Raw genomic sequence first — 23072 nt, 5'->3', positions numbered from 1 at the left:
GTCATGTATGGATGTGAGAGTTGGACTATAAAGAAAGTTGAGCGCTGAAGAATTGATGCTTTTGAACTATGGTGCTGGAGAAGACTCCTGAGAGTCCCTTGGACTGCAAGGAGATCCAACCAGTCCACCTTAAAGGAAATGGGTCCTGAATACTCATTGGAAGGACTGATGCTAAACCTGAAACTCCAATATTTTGGCCACCTGATGTGAAAAGACCTTGATGTTAGGAAAGATTGAAGGCGGGAGGAGAAGGGGATGACAGAGGATGAGACAGTTGGATGGCAACACTGACTCAATAGATATGAGTTTGAGTGAGCTGCAAGAGTTGGTAATGGACAGGGAAGCCTGGCGTGCTGCAGTCCAAGGGGTTGCAAAGAATTGGACACAACTGAGCAACTGAACTGATGATCTGAAAATATTTAAGCTCTTTACTTTTAAGATTAAAACCTATAAAGTAAAATAAAATTTTTTCTCTTGCCTTCAACGATTCTACATAGGCACGGAGGAAATAAGGAAAACGTGAAAAAGAGAACCTAATAAACAAAGATACAGTGTGATTTAAGAACAAAGTCAATTCTGTTTTATCAAGCATACAAGCTAAGTATGGCAACATAAAGATAAGGAAAGGCAAACAAGTTGTAATCACTTACGCTTACTTAATAGTTTATATCTGCATAGATAGCACTTTTACAGTTACACAAACATGATCTTACTCATTCTCCACAAATATATTTTTGAAATTCTCCACACAAAGCTATTAAACAATTCCAAACCAGCTCTTCTGAGCCCTCAATCAACACCACCATATTAGCCGCACTTGAGGTGGTAGGCCAAAACATAAACTTGTGGCCAATTTTAACTGAATTCATTCTGAAAGAACAGTATTTTTAAAGAATTATTTGAAAGCTACACAGTCCAGCAAGGGATGAGACAGGAACTCTGAAGTTTAGGAAAGGCAGGCACTGCAAATTACCAAGAATTCAGAGGATTTAGTGCAGTTGCATGCATACTACCTTAAAGTATCTCCTGACACTGGCTGATTATAGCCTATTCAGTCTATCAGAATACCTAAAATTTCACTAAATTCATTTGTGATACCAAACCACTCTAACACACAGTGTAAAGAGTTAAGTACCATTCAAACATTAGTATAAATTGGTACCAACTGCTTTCCTCATAACACAGCAAAGGAGCAAAGGAATTCTCATACAATATGAAGATGGGGAGGAAGGAAGGTAGTATCATTTACTGAACACCCACCATTCTCTAAAGACTGAGCAAGATACTTTTAGTTTCATTAATCCTCATGGAGATAGGGACCTATCAATTTTATTTTACCTCTTCATTTTATTAAAAAGTTAAAAATAAACTCAAAACCAAGTTTCAAAGAGACCAAGACACTAGATCAAACAGCAAGTAACAGAACCAAACCGAACTAAGAATAAAGTATGCCTTACTCTATGCTCCCTCCCAAGACACATAAACAGTCGTGACATTCAAGTTTAGGGCTGATAGGAGTCAATGCTGAAGGAAGAGGATACAGAAAAACTATTACAATAAGGTTAGCAACAAACTGTCTTTTTCCATGTTCACTATGAACTTTTCTCTCTGTATACTCTCTCTCTCTAAACTGTGGTGTCTACCAGGAACACGTCCTCCTCCTCCATCTGACACAACTTGAACTCTATCTACACAAAAATACTTCCCTAAACCCAGGTCTTTGGTGGCTGTAAAAAAATCAGCCTGCAACGCAGGAGATGTGGGTTCAATCCCTGGGTTGGGAGGATCCCCTGGAGGAGGGCATGCCAACCCATTCCAGTATTCTTGCTGGGAAAATCCCACCGACAGAGGAGTCTGGTGGGTTACAGCCCATGGTGTCACAGAGTTGGACACCACTGAAGCAACTGACCACCACCAATCCACAGCTGCTATTTATTTCATGCTCTTTTCTGAGATTCGGAATTACATTACCTATCTATTTACATCTTCCACAGGTGTTTCAAACTCAACTTGGCCCAAAATGAATCCACCATCTTCCCCCTCATCCTCAAGTTCTTTATTATTAACAGTCCCTTACTGCTGCAGCTGCTGCTAAGTTGCTTCAGTCGTGTCCGACTCTGTGCGACCCCACAGACGGCAGCCCAGCAGGCTCCCCCGTCCCTGGGATTCTCCAGGCAAGAACACTGGAGTGGGTTGCCATTTCCTTCTCCAATTCAAGAAAGTGAAAAGTGAAAGTGAAGTCGCTCAGTCGTGTCTGACTCTTAGCGACCCCATAGACTGCAACCTACCAGGCTCCTCCGTCCATGGGCTTTTCCAGGCAAGAGTACTGGAGTGGGTTGCCATTGCCTTCTCCGAACAGTCCATTACTACATGGGTAATATTATCTAAATCTTAAACCTGACTTTCAATTCCGATTCATCCCCCTCTTTTCAGCTCCCTCCGCACTGCCCCACCCTACCCCCACTACTCAACAAAGCACTCATTTTTCACCTAAACAGCTCTGCAATGCGTTTCTCTCCATGCCTGCTGTCATTTGATACTTCATGATCTCGTCTGAATTTTATTAGTAGCCTCCTTACCTATTCTCACAATATTCTAAGCCCACTTTTTATCCATCCTCCACACACTGCTACCAGAATAATTTACCCAAACCTAAGTCCAACTACCTGTATCACTCATCTACCTAAAATACGTACAGGGCTTCCCACTGTGAACAGGATAATGCCCAGGTTCCCTCACATGAGATACAAGTCCTATGTTTCTTCCCTAACTTCTACTATCTTGTCCACTACCCACTACACAGTAAGACACTAAATGAATCATGGTACATACATGCAAGTGAACAAGCAGTCACTAAAAATATTCATAAAAGAATATTTTAAAAAACTAAGAAACTATAATTTAAAAAGCAGGTAATAAGTAGATAATATCAGCAAGTTAGTGGAATAAAGAACTCTGAAAATCTCCATTAAAAACAAGCAAAAGTAAACACTAAAACCCAACTTTTTTGGAAACCTAGAAATTACTCAAAGGTTTGCAACAAAGACATTTATTCATGAAAAATGGATGAATCTCAATAAAAACAGTAAGTTGTGTGGCATTTCAAACTTATTGTGTTCCCATCCTCCATCCTCATCTCTGATACAGCCTTAAAAACCAAGAGCCCACGAACACAGTGACAAGCAGCAGCCTATCAGACACTGGAAGAGTCAGAACAGAATCAGAGTTCTTTCAAAGCTTCACTCTGAGAAACATCATTATTTGACTTACCTATCTGATCCTTCGAAAACGGACTTCACAAAGCTTGTCTTTATTTAACTTAATTCAGAACTCACCCAGGGTAACAGTTTTTCTCTTGGAGTCATTTGTGAAAAACAATCACTGGCAATTATTTAACACCACAGCTGCCTGGGGCAGCAATCACTGATGAGGCAAACAACTAACCAAAAAAAAATTAAAAAAGGGAAAAGCCAGGGTATGTGCTATCCATAGGGAACTTTAAAGAACAACAACTCATTAAAGGGAGTACAGATGGCCCTGTGCATAAGCTACAAGCGTATTAAGGAAAGACTGGAAAAATATTTAAACTTTCACCTCTGGCTGATCTTGAGACTGCACAAGAAAGACGTGAAGGCTAAAAAAGTACTGCAAACTGTTTCCTGAATACTGATAGTATGTCTCAAACACATACACAGAGCCCCTTGGTGAAGACTAGGAGACTTACAGACTCCAAGCTTGTAAAGAAGTATCCATCCAATCATTAGCTGACCACCAGGCTGAATGAGTGAAGAATCCAGAGGTCATAAACAGAAGAAAACAGACTGCACATAGTTCAGCAAAGTCACTAAAGAATCACACAGCAACAATAACAAACAGAAGCAACAGCAAATCCAGGGAGAGAGGGAGAAACTGGTTCCCAGGGTTGCTGTGCTATTTAAAACGTTAGCTTACCAACAAAAATCACAGGACACAAAGATACAAGAAAGTCCACTCCGTGCAAAAGAGAAGTCAATCGAAACTGTCCCTGAAAAAGCAAGAACATTAGACACACTAGACAAGTGTGATAGTATCAAACACTATCACAAGTTTTAAATGTTCCAAAAGACAAAGAAAACCACGTCTGAAGAACTAAAGGCGAGTGTGAGAATGGTATCTCACCAAGGAGAGAATGTCAATAGTAAGGTGGCTTCCCTAGTGACTCAGCTGGTAAAGAACCTGCCTGCAAGGCAGGAGACCTGGGTTTGATCCCTGGGGTGGGAAGATGCCTTGGAGAAGGGAACAGTAACCCACTCCAGTATTCTGGCCTGGAGAATTACATGGACAGGGAAGCCTAGCAGGCTACAGTCCATGAGGTCCCAAACAGTTGGACATGACCGAGCAACTTGCACTTTCACTTCTTTATGTTTTTAAAAAAGTTTAAAAGTACAATAAACAAAATGAAAAGCTCACTAAAAGCTTAACAGCACATTTGAAATGGCAAAATTAAAAATAAGCAAGGCTTCCCTGGTGGCTCAGTGATAAAGAATCTGCCATAGTGCCATAAGCATTCTTCATTTAACATCCTATTTTTTTGCTTTGTCTGTTTCACACAGGACAAATTTTAGATTTTGAGCCAATTTTTTTGCACGGGTAATTAAGATAACCCAAGGGTTCTTTCTGATACTGACTTTAACGTTTTTTTCTATCATTCTTCACTGAAAGGAAGTTGTTCAAAGAAGAGTAGCTTTGCTCTCCTCGTACCTAATATATTCATTCATGAATTACGTAATTTTTTTTCTTGTTTTAATTTTATTTATTTATTTGCATTACAATAGTTTAATATGAACAATCAGAACTAATTAACAGTATAACAATATTTTACAACTGAAATAATTAAAATAAACTATAAAATTACTACATAAAACAGGTCTGATCTAGCTTATTTACTTTCTATAATCTCTTCAGTGCTGCAAAACCATTTATTTCTTTTTTTTTTTCATGTTTTAATAAACACTTCGTCTTTTTGTATTGCTTTTTTTTTCATCACAATAATAGAAATATAACATCATATATCACTGTAAAACACATTTCCACATAAATGCTGATAAGCACAAAATATTTTTCATCATTTACATTTTAACTGTAATAATATATGGCAGAATTAAAGCTGCATCCATCATGAGTCTAACTCACCTTGCTGTAATGAATTTTTAAATGTAATGGTTTCTGTCGCAAAGTAAAATCGTACATAATGTCTAGTGACACAGTACGCTGGTGGATGGGTGGATTTGGAAAATGGAAATGCAACTTCATTTTTAATTAGATTTATAAACTTCACCACCTCCACCTCCAGCCAGCTTCCCAACCCTCCCTCCCACCACCATTATTTATTTATTTTTTTAAAATGAGGCTTTTAATTAATGTTTGACAGAGCTGATTCAGGTTGAATAGACTAAATTTCTTTAAACAAACTTACTTATACTCCAGAGTCCTTTAAAAACTTAATAGCATTTATACATTGAAGGTATTTGATTTTCTTGTAACTAGCACTTCAAATGCAACAAGCATTTGAAGCAATAAGCATTTGACCCAACAAGTAAAACTTTCTACAGTTCATAACTTTTATAAATAAAATAAATTAAATGTACAGTGAATAAGTTCTCTGAAATATTTCAATATTTCTGCAGGTTTAGTAACATCGTAAAATACATTTCAACTAAAATTCACAAATCTAAAAACCTGTTAGGCATTTTTAGGCGTTTTAAGTTGGAAATGAAGACCAATGTTACATCATAATATGCCAATTACAAATAGCACTTCAAATAGCAAATACTACAGTTTGTCCCAAACTTTAAAAACTATTCATGAACTCAACACTGAACTATTGATGGCTATGAGAATTGTTTCCTAGCCTTTTTGAAAATTTCAACCCATTTACGTTTAAGGTAATTATTGATAAGTACGATCCCGTAGCCATTTTCTTTATTACTTTGGGTTCAAGTTTATACACTCTTTCTGTGTTTCCTGTCTAGAGAAGATCCTTTAGCATTTGTTGGAGAGCTGGTTTGGTGATGCTGAATTCCCTCAGCTTTTGCTTGTCTGTAAAGCTTTTGATTTCTCCTTCATATTTGAATGAGATCCTTGCTGGGTATAGTAATCTGGGCTGTAGGGTATTTTCTTTCATCACTTTAAGTATGTCTTGCCACTCCCTTCTGGCCTGAAGAGTTTCTGTTGAAAGATCAGCTGTTATCCTTATGGGAATCCCCTTATGTGTTATTTGCTGCTTTTCCCTTGCTGCTTTTAATATTTGTTCTTTGTGTTTGATCTTTGTTAATTTGATTAATATGTGTCTTGGAGTATTTCGCCTTGGGTTTATCCTGTTGGGGACTCTCTGGGTTTCTTGGACTTGGGTGATTATTTCTTTCCCTATTTTAGGGAAGTTTTCAACTATTATCTCCTCAAGTATTCTCTCATGGTCTTTCTTTTTGTCTTCTTCTTCTGGGACTCCTATGATTCGAATGTTGGAGCGTTTAACATTGTCCCAGAGGGCTCTAATATTGTCCTCATTTCTTTTAATTCGTTTTTCTTTTTTCCTCTCTGTTTCATTTATTTCTACAATTTTATCTTCTAGTTCGCTAATCCTGTCTTCTGCCTCTGTTATTCTATTGTTTGTTCCCTCCAGAGTGTTTCTGATCTCATCTATTGCATTATTCATTGTATATTGACTCTTTTTTATTTCTTCTAAGTCCTTATTAAATCTTTCTTGCAACTTCTCAATCCTTTTCTCCAGGTTATTTATCTGTAACTCCATTTTGCTTTCAAGATTTTGAATCATTTTCACCATCAAAATTTGAAATTCTTTATCAGGTAGATTCCCTATATCTTCTTCTTTTGTTTGTGTTGGTGGGCAATTATCTTGTTCCTTTACTTGCTGGGTATTTCTCTGCCTCTTCATCTTGCTTATATTGCTTTGCTTGGGGTGGCCTTTCCCTCTTCTTGCAGTTTGTGGAGTTCTCTTTATTATGTAGTTTCTTCGCTGTGTGTGGGGTTGGACGGGTGACTTGTCCGGGTTCCCTGGTTAGGGAGGCATGTGTCAGTGTTCTGGTGGGTGGAGCTTGATTTCTTCTCTTTCCTTTAGAAGACAATGGCTGCTTTTCTGGGAGCCTGATGTCCTCTGCCAGTATTCAGAAGTTGTTTTGTGGACTTTACTCCGCATTCAAATGTTCTTTTGATGAATTTGTGGGGAAGAAAGTGGTCTCGCCGTCTTATCCCTCCGCCATCTTGTTCCTTCCTCCCCAGAACACTGGATTCTTATATTCCACTTGATCGTGGAGTACCTCTTCCCAGCTGCTCCAGCAAGGCGCAGCCGCTGTACCTTACTTTGGACGAGGGGTATCTCCTCAAGGCCGCCCCTCCTGCTTTGAATGTGGATCAGCTCCTCTCGGCCCTCCGGTGCCCAAGCAGCCACGGCCTCCTGGACGTGGTACAGCTCCTCTCGGCCACCGCCCTAACCCTGGGCGCGGGGTAGCTCATCTCAGCCACGATTCTGCATGTGGTCGGTTGCGCCGGGAGCCGGGCGTCTCTCGCGTCTGCGCCGCCGGGAGCCGGGCGTCTCTCGCGTCTGCGCCGCCGGGAGCCGGGCGTCTCTCGCGTCTGCGCCGCCGGGAGCCGGGCGTCTCTCGCGTCTGCGCCGCCGGGAGCCGGGCGTCTCTCGCGTCTGCGCCGCCGGGAGCCGGGCGTCTCTCGCGTCTGCGCCGCCGGGAGCCGGGCGTCTCTCGCGTCTGCGCCGCCGGGAGCCGGGCGTCTCTCGCGTCTGCGCCGCCGGGAGCCGGGCGTCTCTCGCGTCTGCGCCGCCGGGAGCCGGGCGTCTCTCGCGTCTGCGCCGCCGGGAGCCGGGCGTCTCTCGCGTCTGCGCCGCCGGGAGCCGGGCGTCTCTCGCGTCTGCGCCGCCGGGAGCCGGGCGTCTCTCGCCCCTTTCAGTGGCTGCACCTGGACAGGCTTGGTTGGTTACCAGTCACCTACCAGCTCTCACATCCTGGAATCTCATGGATCACTCCAGCTTGCTGTCATCTCCTCTTTGTTCTTATGGATTTGTCTGAATTACGTAATATTTACTGAGCACTTAATACATGCTGGGCACTATGCTGAGGTTAGGGATACAAAGCTGAAGAGACACACTTCTACTCTCAGGAAGGTTGTAAGATATAGGCATGCAAGTAAGTAATTACATTGTAGTAAAATAACCAAATTACTAGAAGTAAATAGGAAAAGTTCCTACACCTACCGGATGACAGAGAAGGCTTCAGCAAAGTTCTACAGGTTTCCTGCTATTTTTAAGGAATTTAAGGCTTAAGGCTTTCAGGTGTAAGCATAATTTTTTTATCCCCTGCTTTTCTTTGAATACAGTTGCCATCTTATACTGTATAGGTGCCTTCTTGATAGCATCTGGTCTATTTTTTCATTGCACCAGTGGGCATCCCAGAAGTCTTATTACCACTCATATTCATGGAGTACTACTTTCACATACAGCATACCTAATTCAAAATTGGTTTGTAAGTAATAAGTAGTGATATTTTCTAAAAATGGATTAATGTACACATCCAAACCATATTAGGTTTTCAACTTAGAATTCATACAAAGTCTACTTCCTTTCCATAGTAATTGTCCCTCCAGACTGTTGGAGTTTTGAAATCCAATAGGTGGGATTATTATTTTGTTGCTGATGCGTCTTTCTTTCTTCCTTTCTCCTCCCTCCCTCCCTCTTGTTCTTTCTTAGTAAGAAGGCTAAAAGAAATGGGCTATTGATTATGGTACAGTAAATATTATTAACAAAAGCATAGCCATCACAGAAAGTGATTTCTCATTCAATATTAATGAAATGTAAAATACCAAAGAGGGGTAGCAAGAAGTTGAAGAAGAAACTGACACTAAAATTTTCTTTTTCTACCACACTGTCAGTTTTATGTCTCAGTGAAAGATGGTGATGTCACTTATACGAATAGAAAAAAAAAATTATAGACATTTATTTGTAGACATTTGATCTTGTCTGTTAGAATAGATCTAACAAACATACTAATTGGCTATTTTTCTATTTTCTCCAAAATCTATTTCTACTACATGACCTTTCTTAAAGAGACATTAGATAACATATGAACTTACGTATATACACAAATTGTGATTGAACTCAGAATAAAAAGTTTTAACTAAACAAAAAAAGTGTGCTTTCTTTTCTAAGACACTGTAAAGTTGTAACTCAACATGTTTCTCTTTTCACTTTGGCTGCCGGGAAATCTAAGAATCAAGTTCAATGCCTCATTGCTATAACCTGCTCATCTCTGGAACCTGATAATGGCTATTCAGCTGTTTATCACTAACTGTTCTAGTCTACATTTTATTCAGCCCTATAAGCCATGTAAAATTCTTTGGATGGAATAAAATCCTTAATAAGAGAAGTGTTAAGGCAAAAATACAAAAAAAAAAATTGGTATACTATGAAACAGTTTGTTTTACTAAGCAAATTAATCAGTAACATTGTTTATATAAATAATCTGCTCAGTATATCACTTCTTTATAAATACACAAAGATAAAACATTTCAAGAGTCAAACTAAAGAATATAAAGAGTTTATACAAATTAAAGAACAATAAAGAGTCTAATGACATGTATATAGGATTACTTACTAACTTAGCATATCAAATCTTAAAAACATATTCAAATATCAACTTAGTTTATTTTTACAGTCAGTTTACAGTTCACAGTGACTCCTATACATTTTCAGATTTCCAGGCATATTTGTTCCAAGTTAATCTATACTGCTTTCAAGTTATTTACTTAATGAACATAAGCAATACTTGTTTCTGTCTTTATACATTACTTTTTATATCTAATGAACACTAGTTTCTCATTTTCCTGATTTAAGATATTTTAATCCAATTTTCTTTTTTAAAACATTGATATATTCAGATTAGAGAACAATTAAATATTTTTCACAGATATAATCAATAGTCACCTGATCATAAACTTCTCTAAATATAAAAATGTTAAAAAGTAGCGGTCAAGTTGCGTGGCTATGAATCCAATTTTCAGTCTCATTCATTTAGGAGAACTTATTATCGGCATCTGATGTCCAGTGTTTTGAAAACTGTTTATATTTCAGGGGTTTTTCTGTTCTCTGGTTTGTATGTTTCAAGAAGTACGGGCATTAGACAAGGAAAGTCATTCCTGACAGATGGCAAACAAATGAAGTATACCTTTGACAGCTCCAGTTCATTGACTTAAGAGTTTACAGGCCATGGTGAGAGAAAAGGGAATCTAGGCAGAGCCAGTGAAAACTGTGAGTTGAGAAAAGGAGCTGACAGTTCAAGGAAACCAAGGTAATTAAGAGTCCACATGACAAAAGCACCAAAGATTAAAGAGCCATACCTAGTAAGATCCTAGAAGACTGAAGGTTTCCTTTCAGTCTGAGCATAAATACGTGCAAGGAAACTTGCCAAGACAGGAAAAAGAACTATGTGAGAGAATATGAGAGAACAGTGCCAGAGGCCCACATAAGCTGGGGAACAGTGCCTGTTCCCAAGAGCTGGGCTACTAAAAAAAATCCCTCATACCTGTGGGGCACTGAATGGAATATTCAGGAAGGTATTGCCTCATAATACATAATTACCCCTAGATGGATCCGCTCAACAAACTCTAAAGGCAAGACTTCAAATAATCAAACTGTTTTCAAGTAATTTAACAGTATCTCAGTAAAAAGCCCAAGAATTTACAGGAATATAAAAATACCCTGAGGCTGCTGCTAAGAAGGTAAAATTCACAATGAGACATCCAAAGATAACTCAGCATTTAAAGAAGCAAGAAAAATAAACCAGGATGAGAAGAATAACCAACTGACAGAAACTGACTCAGAATAGATAAGAGATGTCAGAATGAGCAGAGAATATTACAGAGGGTATTTTACTTGTATTCTATATGTTCAAGAAACTAAGAAAATATACAGATGATATAACTTTATATGTACATACAGACACACATATACAAAGAACTAGATAAAAACTACAATGTCTGAGATGAAAAATAAACCAGTGGGATGGCAGACTAATATAGCAGAAGACAAGACTCGTGAATTTGAGGAGTAGCTATAGGAACTACCCAAGATAAAACAGAAAAAAGAATCTTAAAAAAATGGAAATATCAGTTCTTTTTCAAACGCTATGAGACCTTCCAATATAATACCTCCTAACAGATGAGCCTGATATTAATACCTTTTTATATGTCAATAAGTGAAACAAAAAAGAAGGGAGGGGAGAAATAACTGGGAAAAAATGGCCAAAAAGTTTACAAAGTTTATGAAAATGCTAAACCTACAAATCTAAGAATCTCGATGATTCTATGGCAAGAAATATTGAGAAAACTACACCACTGCACATCATAATCAAATTGTTCAAAACAAGTGATGAAGAGAAAATCTTAACACATTACTGAGCATTGGTCAGAGATGCATTAATGCCACAGGTGTTCAGCAAAAATTCCATGGTCAATACTGTGTTAAACATAGCCAGAAAAAAAGAGAAAAAAGAAGATATATACAGAGTAAGATAAGGGGAAAGCAGACTTCTTATCAGAAACAATGCAAGCAAAAAGACAGTGGAAAAAAATCTTTATTTAAAGGACTAAGGAGAAAAGCCATCAACTGAGAATTCTAATTGCACCAAAACATCTTTCAAATAAGAAAGCAAAATATAGATTTTGACATTAAAAAAGTAAATAATCCATCACCAGCAGAGCATTACACAAGAAATGTTAAAGTAAATCCAACAAAAACAAAATGATGCTGGAAGTATAGAAATATCTCTGCAAAGGAATGAAGAGCACTGAAAATAGCACTACATGGGTAAATATATATCTTTTTCTTCATTATTTAGAAGTCCTTAAAAGATAACTGCTTGTTTAGACAAAATGAACTATTATAGGGTTTACAACATGTGTAAGTAAATGTATGATCAAAAAAGTATAAAGTCTGGGAAGACAAACGTAAGTAAACTCTTGTAAAGTTCTTATATAAGAAGTGGTACAGTATATCACTTAAATAGTAAATAGACTCTGGCAAGTTGAAAATATTTATTATAAATCTTAAATCAACCAGTAAAATATTAAAAGATTATAGCTAATTAAGACAAAAAAAGAAAAATGTAAAAAAATCATACATTTATTCAACTAATACAAAAAAGGGCAAAAAAAGAGAACTATGAAAAGATAAGCCAAATAGAAAAAAGCAAGACAACAGACACAAATTTAAATCAAACTCAAATCAATAATGACTTTAATTGTACATCATCCAGTTCTAAATGATAAGTTATTGGTCTGAATCTGAACAGAACAATTACAAGAAGACTAAATTACTAATCAAAAGTATACCAACAAAGAAATATCCAGAGCCAGATGGCTTCAATGGTGAATTCTACCGAACACTGTCATTTGCTACAGCATAGGCAGACTTTGAGGGCATTATGCTAAGTGAAATGACAGAGAAAAAAATACTGTATGATCTCATTTACACGTGAAATCTAAAAAGCCAAACTCAAACAAACAGATCAGAATGGTGGTTGAGGCAGTGAGTATGATGGGAAAATGGGTGAAAAGGTATAAATTTTTAGTTATAAATAAGTTCTTGGAATGTAAGGTACAGCACAGTGACAAAAATATAAGTCATCCAAATATCTTAATTAGAAGGCCAAGATTACATTATATTAAAAATTAAGATTCAAACATATACGCTGCCTCCAAAAAATCTTTATATAAATGTAACAAAACAAATAGATTAAAAACAGAAAAATATTTTGATTGACTAGTAATGCTAGTCAATGAAAGCAGAAGTCTGTGTATCACTTAGATTCCAGAGCAAAGGTTATTACCACAGATAAAGATCATTTCATAAGGCAAAAGAAGTCAATTTATAAAGAGGAGATAATAACCCCACATGTTTAGAAACCTAGTAACAGAGTTTCAAAATACATTAAGCAAAATCTGAAAGAACTAAAAAAGAAATAACAAACCCCCAATTACAGTCAGAAATTTCACATCCCCACGTTCAATAATTCATAAAACAAGGAAAAAGAAATTCAGCAAGGATATAGGAGACTTGAATACTAACAAGCAACTTGTCCTGACACTTTTCAAACACTCAACCCAACAACAGCAGAATATATACTGTTTTCAAGTGAATATGAAACATTCATCAAGTTAAAACATATTCCAGACTATCAAATTTCAATAAATTTGAGGAATTCAAGTCATAAAACATGTTTTCTGGAAATAATGAAATTATATTAGAAATCAATAACAGAAAGATATCGGGATACTCCGCCAATATTTGAAGCTAAAGAATACACAGGTTAATAGCCCATTGATCAAAGAAGAAATCAAAAGGGAAATTAGAATGCATTTTGGACCTAGATGAAAATGAAAATACAAAATACCATAATTTGTAGGACACCGTTTAGAGAAAATTTCTGTCAACATATGCATACATTATAAAGAAAAAAGGTCTCAAATTAATAACCTGTTCACACTTAAAGAAACTAGAAAAAGAGCAAATTAAACTAAAACTAAGCAGGTAAAAGAAATAATAAAGACCAAAGCAGAAATCTAGAGAGAAATCAATGAAGTCACAAACTGGTTCTTTTAGAAGATCAGTAAAAGTGGTAAGCATCCAGCAAGACTGATCAGAAAAAAAGATAAATTATCAATATCAGGAATGAGGGATGATATCATCACAGATTCTATAGGTATCAAAGAACAACAGGAAGCATTATGAACAGCTTTATACCTATAAATCTGACAACTTAATATGAAATAAAGAAAATTCCTTGAAAGACACAAACTTCTGTTTCAAGAAGAAACATATAACCCAAACAGCCCTCTACCTATTAAAGTAGTTAAAAACCTTCCCTCCAAGAAAACTCCGTATCGAGATGGCTTCATTGGTGAAGTCTACCAAATGTTCACGAAAAAAAAAAATAGATACAAATTTTCTATGAACAATTCCAGAAAACTAAAAAGAAAGGAATGTTTCTCAATTAATACTATAAGGCCAACACTATCTTAAAAAAAAGCAAAAACACTACAAGAAAAATAATATCCCCCATAAACATAACTACAAAATTACAAACATGCTAGCATATAAAATCCAACGTTATATGAAAATGACATGATATCACAATTAACTTAGGCTTACAGAGGACTGCAGAGTTGATCCAACATTTGAAAATCCATACTGGAATTTACCATTAACAGAATGAGGGACTTTCTTGGTGGTCCATGGGTTAGTTAAGACTTTGCTTCCCAGTGCAGGGGGTGTGGGCTCAATCCCTAGTCCAGGAGTTAAGATCCCACATGCCTCAAGGCCAAAAATATAGAACATAAACAACAGACGCAATACTGTAACAAATTCAACAGAGACTTTTAAAAAAGTTAACAACAAAATCTTTAAAAAACAAAATGAAAAAAATTTAAAAACCTGTTAACCTCAATAGAAAAAAGCATTTGACATATCTAGTATCCATTCCTGATGAAAACTCTCAGCAAACTAAACAAGTAAGACTTTCTCAACATGACAAAGAACATTTATTCAAAAGCCTACAATGAACATGATATTATATGGTTAGGTAAAAAACAGACCACCTTACCCTTAAGATCAATAAAAAGACAAGGATATCCACTCTCACCACTTCTATTCTACACTGTACTAGAAATTCCAGTAAGTGCAATAAAACAAGAAAAAGATACAAAGGCATCTAGATTAAAAAGAAGACTTAAAGACTCTATTAACAGACAATGAGTTCATGTACACAAAAGATTCAATGAAATCTATAAAATACTAATAGAACAAGTGAATTTAGCACAGTTTCAGAATATAAGCTCAATATATGAAAATCAACTGTATTTTATTAACAAATCAGAAATAGTCATGAAGATATAATTTACAAGGATATCAAAAGTAGAAAATATTTTGGGATAAGTGACAAAAAATGCATTTAAGACCTGTAGATTAAAAAATACAAAACACTGCTAGAGAAATTAAAGATGGTCTATATAAAATGAAGAAACACCTTCTTCATGAGTCAGAGAAATTACTAGTTAATTTTTCCCAAACTGACCTACAGATTCATCACAATCTCATTCCCAACAAAATTTTTTATTTATTAATTAATTTATTTTAGAAATTGACAAGCTAATCTTATGGAAAGTTAAAAGACAAGGCATAGCTCCCTTCTCCCACAGCAAAAAAAAAAAAACAATTTATAATAATAACAACAACAATAAAAAGCACTGTGGTATAGGCAGCAACACAGACAAACAGATCACCAGAACAAAACAGTCCCAAAATAGTTCTATACATATAGAGACAACTGAATTTCGGAAAAGTACAAAGGCAATTCAGAGGAGAAAGGAAAGTCTTTTTCAACAAATGGTGCTAGAACACTTGGAGATCCATATGCAAAAAAAAAAAATCCATATCTCAAACTATATTCACAGTTAACTCAAGATGGATCACAGACATAGATCTTAAAATGATAAAACTCTATAAGAAAGCATAGGAGAAAATTTTTATGATCATGGACTTAGGGAAAGGTTTCAGATACAAAAGCATGAACCACATAAGAAAAAGTTGAACTTAATCAATATTAAGAATTCCTATTCCTTCAAAGAAAACGTTAAGCGAATTAAAAGATAATATTAAAAAAAAAACAACACTCACAGAATACAGGGTTTCCCAGGTGGCATTCATTAGTGGTTAAGAATCCACCTGCCAATGCAGGAGACATAAGAAATGCAGGTTCGACTCCTGGGTGGGGAAGATCCCCTGGAGGAGGGCACAGGAACCCACTCCAGTATTCTTGCCTGGAGAATCCCATGGACAAAGGAGCCTGGAGGGCTACAGTCCATAGCGTTGCAAAGAGTCAGATGTGAAAAGTGACTTAGCACACATACAGAATATATTCAGAATCTTCAAAACTGAGTAAGAAAACAAACAGCTCAATTTAAAAATAGGTGAAAGATTTGAACTTGATTCCATCAAAGAAGTCATGTACAATGGCAAATAAGCACGTGAAAATAAGTTCAATGTTATCAGGTATCAGGGAAACAGTAACTTGCCAAAGCCTTTGACTGTGGATCACAATAAACTGTGGAAAATTCTGAAAGAGATGGCAATACCAGACCACCTGACCTGCCTCTTGAGAAACCTGGATGCAGGTCAAGAAGCAACAGTCAGAACTGGACATGGAACAACAGACTGGTTCCAAATAGGAAAAGGAGTACGTCAAAGCTGTATATTGTCACCCTGCTTATTTAACTTATATGCAGAGCACATCATGAGAAACGCTGGGCTGGAGGAAGCACAAGCTGGGATCAAGATTGCCGGGAGAAATATCAATAACCTCAGATATGCAGATGACACCACCCTTATGGCAGAAAGTGAAGAGGAACTAAAGAGCCTCTTGAGGAAAGCGAAAGAGTGTGAAAATGTTGGCTTCAAGCTCAACATTCAGAAAACTAAGATCATGGCATCCGGTCCCATCACTTCATGGGAAGTAGATGGGGAAACAGTGGCTGACTACTTTTCTGGGCTCCAAAATCTCTGCAGATGGTGATTGCAGCCATGAAATTAAAAGATGCTCACTCCTTGGAAGTAAAGTTATGACCAATCTAGACAGCATATTAAAAAGCAGAGATATTACTTTGCCAACAAAGGTCCGTCTAGTCAAGGCTATGGTTTTACCCGTGGTCATGTATGGATGTGAGAGTTGGACTGTGAAGAAGGCTGATCGCCGAAGAATTGATGCTTTTGAACTGTGGTGTTGGAGAAGACTCTTGGGAGTCCCTTGGACTGCAAGGAGATCCAACCAGTCCATCCTAAAGGAGATCAGTCCTGGGTGTTCACTGGCAGGACTGATGTTGAAGCTAAAATTCCAATCCTCTGGCCACCTGAGGCGAAGAGTTAACTCATCTGAAAAGACCCTGATGCTGGGAAAGATTGAGGGCAGGAGAAGAAGGGGACGATGGAGGATGAGATGGTTGGATGGCATCACAGACACAATGGCCATGGGTTTGGGTAAACTCTGGGAGTTGGTTATGGACAGGGAGGCCTGGGGTGCTGTGCAAGAGTCGGACACGACTAAGCGACTGAACTGACAAGAAAAAGAAATACCATATCAGGTGGTGCTGGTGCATTTCTACAGGAACTATAACTCTCATATACTGCTTGTGAGAATGTAAATTGGTTTTAAAAAAAATAAGAAACAGTACATTTGTTTTTAAAAAGAATATAACTGCCACAGGAGTCATCCATTCCAAAGTATTGACTCCAAGAGAAAAGAATGAATATGTCTACACAATACATGTACCTCACAGCAATTTTACATGTAATAGTCCAAAACTAAAAACCCACATATTCATCAACATGTGACTGGGACGATCAAATTATAGCTTATCCATACAATAAAAGCAGTAAGAGCAATGTATTATAGACACATCATCACACAACACAGAGGAATTTCAAAGTGTGCTGAGTAAAAGAAACCAATTCAAAAGAGTAAGCACTGTTAATTCCATGTATATGTTATACATGGGCCTCCCAGGTGGCACGGTGCCAACGCAGGAATGTCAGAGACGTGGATTTGATCCCTGGGTTGGGACAATCCCCTGGAGTAGGAAATGGCAACCCACTCCATATTCTTGCCTGGGAAGTCCCATGGACACAGAAGCCTGGCGGGCTACGGTCCAAGGTGTCACAAAGAGTCAGACAGAACTGAGTGTGTGCACACGCATGCACACACACACACACAAACACATGTATGTATATAAAAGACACAAACTAAGATAGAGGAGAGCAGATCAATGGTTGCCCAGGGGTAGGATGGCAGGCAAGTAAGGGCGAGAGGAAGTGATTACAAAGGGGCAAAAGGAAACCCTGCGAGATTACAGATATCATTTGTTTTCTTGATTATCTGACTATATTCCTAGTCCTGATGTCATGATGGCTTCACAAAGAGTATGCATGTCAAGAAGTATTCAATTATGCCCAGTGTTCACAGCAGCATTACTTACAATTGCCAAGATATGGAAGCAATGTAGGTGTCCATCAAGCAATGAATGAATAAAGAAGATGTGTGTATCTACAACGGAATACCACTGAGCCATAAAAAAGAACGAAATCTTGCCATTTGGAGCAACATGGATGGACTTGGAAGGTATTATTACACGAAGTGAAATAACAGAGAAGGACAAATATAATATCACCTGTATGTGGAATTGAAAGAATAAAACAAACCAGCAAATACATTAAAAAAAGCAGCAGACTCACAAAGTAGTAGTTACCAGTGGGCAGAGGGAAGGGGAGAGGGGCAAGATGGGGTAGAAGATTGAGAGGTACAACCTACTATGCATAAAATAAGCTAAAGGACATATTGCATAACATGGGAAATATAGCCAATTTTATAACTATAAATGGAGTATAACCTTTAAAAACTGTGAATCACTATATTGTACACCTGTAACTTACACAATATTGTGTATCACCATACTTCAACTTTTTAAAGAGTATTCAATTATATGCTTTAAATTTTGTGATATATCATTTATCAATTACACTTCAATAAAGTTACTAGAAAGAAATGATCCAAAATAATCAATATATTAGCAAGGTAAGCACTTTTTTTAAGCCAAGAAGACTGAACTGTTACCTTGCCATACAAGAAAACTAGCCACTTGTTAGATACTAAGTTATGTGCTTAGTGTCATCTTAAGGCCATTTGCTGGGGGAAAAAAAGGGGGGGATGGGGCAGAGCAAGATGATAATATGAACCTTTAGCAACTAGACAAGGTTTTATTTGTAGTCTGTAATAGTTCTAACTTCCAGCTCCTAAAAATCAAATATACAACATTATCAATAAACACAGTAGATTTAAATCTAAATCCTCCAAGTTCTATAAATTCAGCTGGAATTGTTCTTCAGTGGCAATACATGCCAGGACAAAGGTTTACATTAGATGCTTAAATTATGTTCTCATATATTGGGAAGCCGGAGAAGGCAATGGCACCCCACTCCAGTACTCTTGCCTGGAAAATCCCATGGACGGAAGAGCCTGGAAGGCTGCAGTCCATGGGGTCTCAAAGAGTCAGACATGACTGAGCGACTTCACTTTCACGCACTGGAGAAGCAAATGGCAACCCACTCCAGTGTCCTTGCCTGGAGAATCCCGGGGACGGGGGAGCCTGGTGAGCTGCCGTCTATGGGGTCGCACAGAGTCGGACACGACTGAAGTGACTTAGCAGCAGCAGCAGCATACTGGTAAGCATTGAATTCTAAAAATACCCTTAGTGAATGGCAGTTTAACTTAAAGGTTAAAAATATAGTTTAGGTGGGACCAAACAAAAATCAAAATCCTGTGTAACTGGGAATACCCTATTCTGCAAACTAGTTTCCTTATAGTGGTTATGTATTAACAAAACCTGCACTTAACTTGCAAAAAGGATTTGAAGTGGCTCTCCCATCTGCAAAATGGCAGACCCCTAAGACATCTTTCAGTCTTTGCCGTTCTCCTCTTCCCTACTCATTTGCTTAGGAATTACACTAATTGTATTTCAAAGTCACTGTGACCACTCAGAAATACAGACTATTTTATTCAATTAACTAATGTTAGAGCCAAGCATAGTACTTAGAGGTCCATGTTTTTTGTTGTACATTTGACAAGGTTTATTTCAGCACTACTGCCATTTGGAGCCAGAACAATGTTGTGAGGGATTATCCTGAGCATTTCAAGATGTTCAGCTGACCTGGTGCCAGAAGCACCTCTCCATGGTTGCGAAAATCAAGTGTCTCCAGACATTCTCATCGTCCTCAGGGGAGCAAAACAGTCCCTGCCGAGAGTTACTGTCCTAAAATGAGTGCAGTAACCTCTCTATATAGACCTCCTCCACTCACAGGGCAGGGAGTCTGAAAACAGAGTCCTCCATTTGAAAGTTCTTAGGAATATTTTAAATATTTATAGATAGTATATGTTCCTTTTTAAAAAATAATAAGTTACTAAAAAGCAAAGGTGTTTTTTTAAAACAAACAAACAAACACTGTTTTGTTTTCAAACTGCGAAAGCTAGGCCCTACAAAACACCTGATACCTATGACCTCTTCATTCAGACCATGTCTCCAGGGTGGGGAAAAAAAACTTCTAAGGCCAAAGAAGTATAAACAAACCATTCCTTAACTAACGAACCGTGGCAATTAATTTAGAAAATGTCAATACTCTATTGGAATTCAACTTTAGAGCTCTGCCATTACCCAACCTACATCTTGTCCTAAGTAGGTTATCAAACATCACTGTCTTCAATTTCAAACTGCCATTATCTGTGGTAAATCTCCTACACATTAACTTTCCCTGTTTCAGTCTCCTAGCCAAATTTTTTCTTCAATGGCTTAACTCTCAAGTAAAATGAAAATAAAAAGATCACAATGTCAACTATGTCTAGAAAATTTGTATTTTCTTGAAACAATATCTTTTTCCATTGCTAAACTGGACTTAATCACTTTCTTACTATTACACAAGAACAAATATAATTTACTTATGATACAGATTTGCTGCCATAAATGTAGAAAGAGTAAAAAACAAACTGGAGACATGAAATCTGGGTTCCAGTTCTGACCCTGCCTCCTAGTACTTGGATGACCAGTTAACAGTCCCAAACTTCAGCTTAGTTGTAAAAAAAAAAAGAGAATAATAATTTTAACTAAGTCTAAAGTTATTGTGTGGATCAGTTATCACTTATGTGAAATAATTCTGTAAACAGTAAAGTGTCATACAAAGGTTGAGTACTGGTAGTATCCCGTTAGTGTGAGTAAACCACATAGTAGAGAAACATGCACTTCAAATAAGAGACTTAATTCACCGAATAAACGTCACTTTTCAAAAGGAACATTATTTACGAAGAGAGCCTGAGCTGATAAACCTTGGATGAGGATTCAGGCATCTGGGTTCTAAACTCAGTTCTGCCACTAACTCTCTGTAACAACAAAGGCAATCTTTCCTTTTCACCTCAAATTTCGTATAAAAAGATCCAAGTTCTGGACCAGTTGTTCCATAAGTATTATTACAGCCTATTGGCCCACGAAATTACCAAGTGTGCAAGAAACTCATTTAACCCTATATCCACAATTCAAGAGTAGTTTGGTCGGACGCAAAACAGAAGGTAACAGACGGTAAGAAAATTTTATTTAAAAACAGAATGCTGTATGATTCTCCAAAAGAAAAGTAAGCTATAAACTACCTTGTTTTCTACAATTAATCATAGTTCTCCCTCTAAATGATAGTAATTATGAACAAGGTGCATTAACAAGGGCGGGGCTCTTTCCCACAAGCTTTTAGGGAACCACCCACTTCCCAAAGAGGTGTAACTGCTTCCTCCTTACCCTCCTTAGCCAAGAAACTTGAAAGATTAGGGTTTATATTGTCTTGAGTTTTTTTTCTTTTCACTTGGGTGGGGATGGCGGTAGTCATCTGACAAACATATCCTATAAACACCATTATCTGCAACAACAAGTCTCCAAAAAGTCTAAAAATAATCTAAGTTGTTAGAGTAGTGTTTTTAAAACAGTTCGGGCTATGAACTCAAAACGAGGTAACCCTGTGTGTGATTAGTGTTTGCCAACTACCAAGTGTTCCCTTCCCCAAATTATCCGCCCTCCCGCGTCTCTGCCTCGCCCTCCGCTAGCGCATCGCGCCAGGGCCGGAGGGAGAGTCCCCGGGGGCTCCCAGGAGAGGGAAGGCCGGGCAATCCAGGCCTCCAGACGCCGTCACCCCTCGCCCCTCACCAATGACGATGCGCAGGTGCTTGAGGCGGGTCAGCGCGTCCTTCTTGGTGTCCAGCACCTTCTGGGTAGACTTCTTCACGTCCCCGTGCGGCTTCTTGGAGAACATCCTGCCGCCGCCACGGCCGACTCCGGCCCCCTCCCGGCCAGGTCACAGCGGCGGAAAGTGGAGGGAGTGGGCGGGGAGGAGTCTAGCGCGAGCGGCTCATTCACTCCCCAGCCTTGCGGGCCCCGGCGCGGCCGACTCCTCCCAGACCAAGGCCAGGGCCGCCACCTCCACCCGACTAGCGCGGCGTCTGCAAGGCACCTTCGCCTCTAGCTCCAATATGGCGGCTCCCCTCTTCCAGTTCTGCACGGACGGACGGAGACCCGGGCGGGTCGCCCGCCGCCGCCGCCGCTTCCTGCGGCCGCCGCTCGCCGCCACAGGCCGGGGCCGGGCACCCAGGACCCGTAGCCGCGGAGATGCGGCTGTGGGCGGCAGCGGCAGCACTCCTCTCTCCCTGAGGCCCCCTTAAGGTTAAATCTTCTTTAGCAGCCGCCAAGGAGACGGAGTGTGGTGATGGGGTTTCACGACTTTGCCGTCGGTGGCGAATGGTCCCCGTGGCAACCGCCTTCTGACATCAAGAGTTGTTGACGTCACGCCACCGTGAGATCACCCGTGGCATTACCTTCCTTTAGTTTCCTGTGTTTGCTGTGTAAGTAGCCACAGGAGTAGCCTGGGGAAGTCAGGGAAGGAAAATCCTGCGTGCGCCTTTGAAAGCACAGTGTCTCCTAGCCAAGCCCCCAGAGTTGTCTGTTTTTAAAGGTCTGTCCCCGCTATTTATTATGTAACTTAAGAACGTAGCTCCAGAACATCAGAGTAGATGTGCAATGTATTGTAGATGCCATTTCCGAAAGCTTTGTTTCCAACACCTCTTCATTTCCTTAATTTGAATTTTGTATAAAGAATTTTTGTTTATATTGCAAAGTGATGATTAATAATTTAATGTAGCTTGAAGATTTGTGGTATTATAGGACATCCTCTTGGTTAAAATTGTAATTCACAAATGAGTTCTCCCCAAAGCTTGTTGTAGTAGAAAGAAAAATTACAGGGAAAAGAAATCTGGAGAACTGTAAGGGTTAATTTGCTTCATCTGTAAAGAGTTCACAAATCCAGGAGAAAATTGCTAAAGCACAAGTAGAAAAGTTAGTAGAAAACATGAAACAAGTATTACAGAAGTGTGTACTCAACT

General features: G+C 38.5%; 1 protein-coding gene across 4 annotated transcripts in view; it reads right to left on the bottom strand.

The window, feature by feature from the left end:
• Positions 1-22402, bottom strand: part of RALGAPA1 (Ral GTPase activating protein catalytic subunit alpha 1) — a 207309-nt gene extending 184907 nt beyond the window's left edge. For 2 of the 4 annotated variants that reach the window (XM_055418250.2, XM_055418252.2), the window contains exon 1: positions 21844-22402. In XM_055418250.2, coding sequence (XP_055274225.2) covers positions 21844-21949 — 106 coding nt within the window. In that variant the 5' untranslated portion in view covers positions 21950-22402. The remainder of the gene's footprint in view (positions 1-21843) is intronic. The other 2 variants (XM_055418251.2, XM_055418254.2) reach the window with 2 other exon arrangements.
• Positions 22403-23072: the final 670 nt, after the last annotated feature.

Source organism: Moschus berezovskii, chromosome 21 (assembly GCF_049115385.1).
Source record: "Moschus berezovskii isolate FMDL1 chromosome 21, NW_MosBer_1.0, whole genome shotgun sequence".
NCBI lineage: Eukaryota > Metazoa > Chordata > Mammalia > Artiodactyla > Moschidae > Moschus > Moschus berezovskii.
This window is presented reverse-complemented; position numbering and strand designations above follow the sequence as displayed.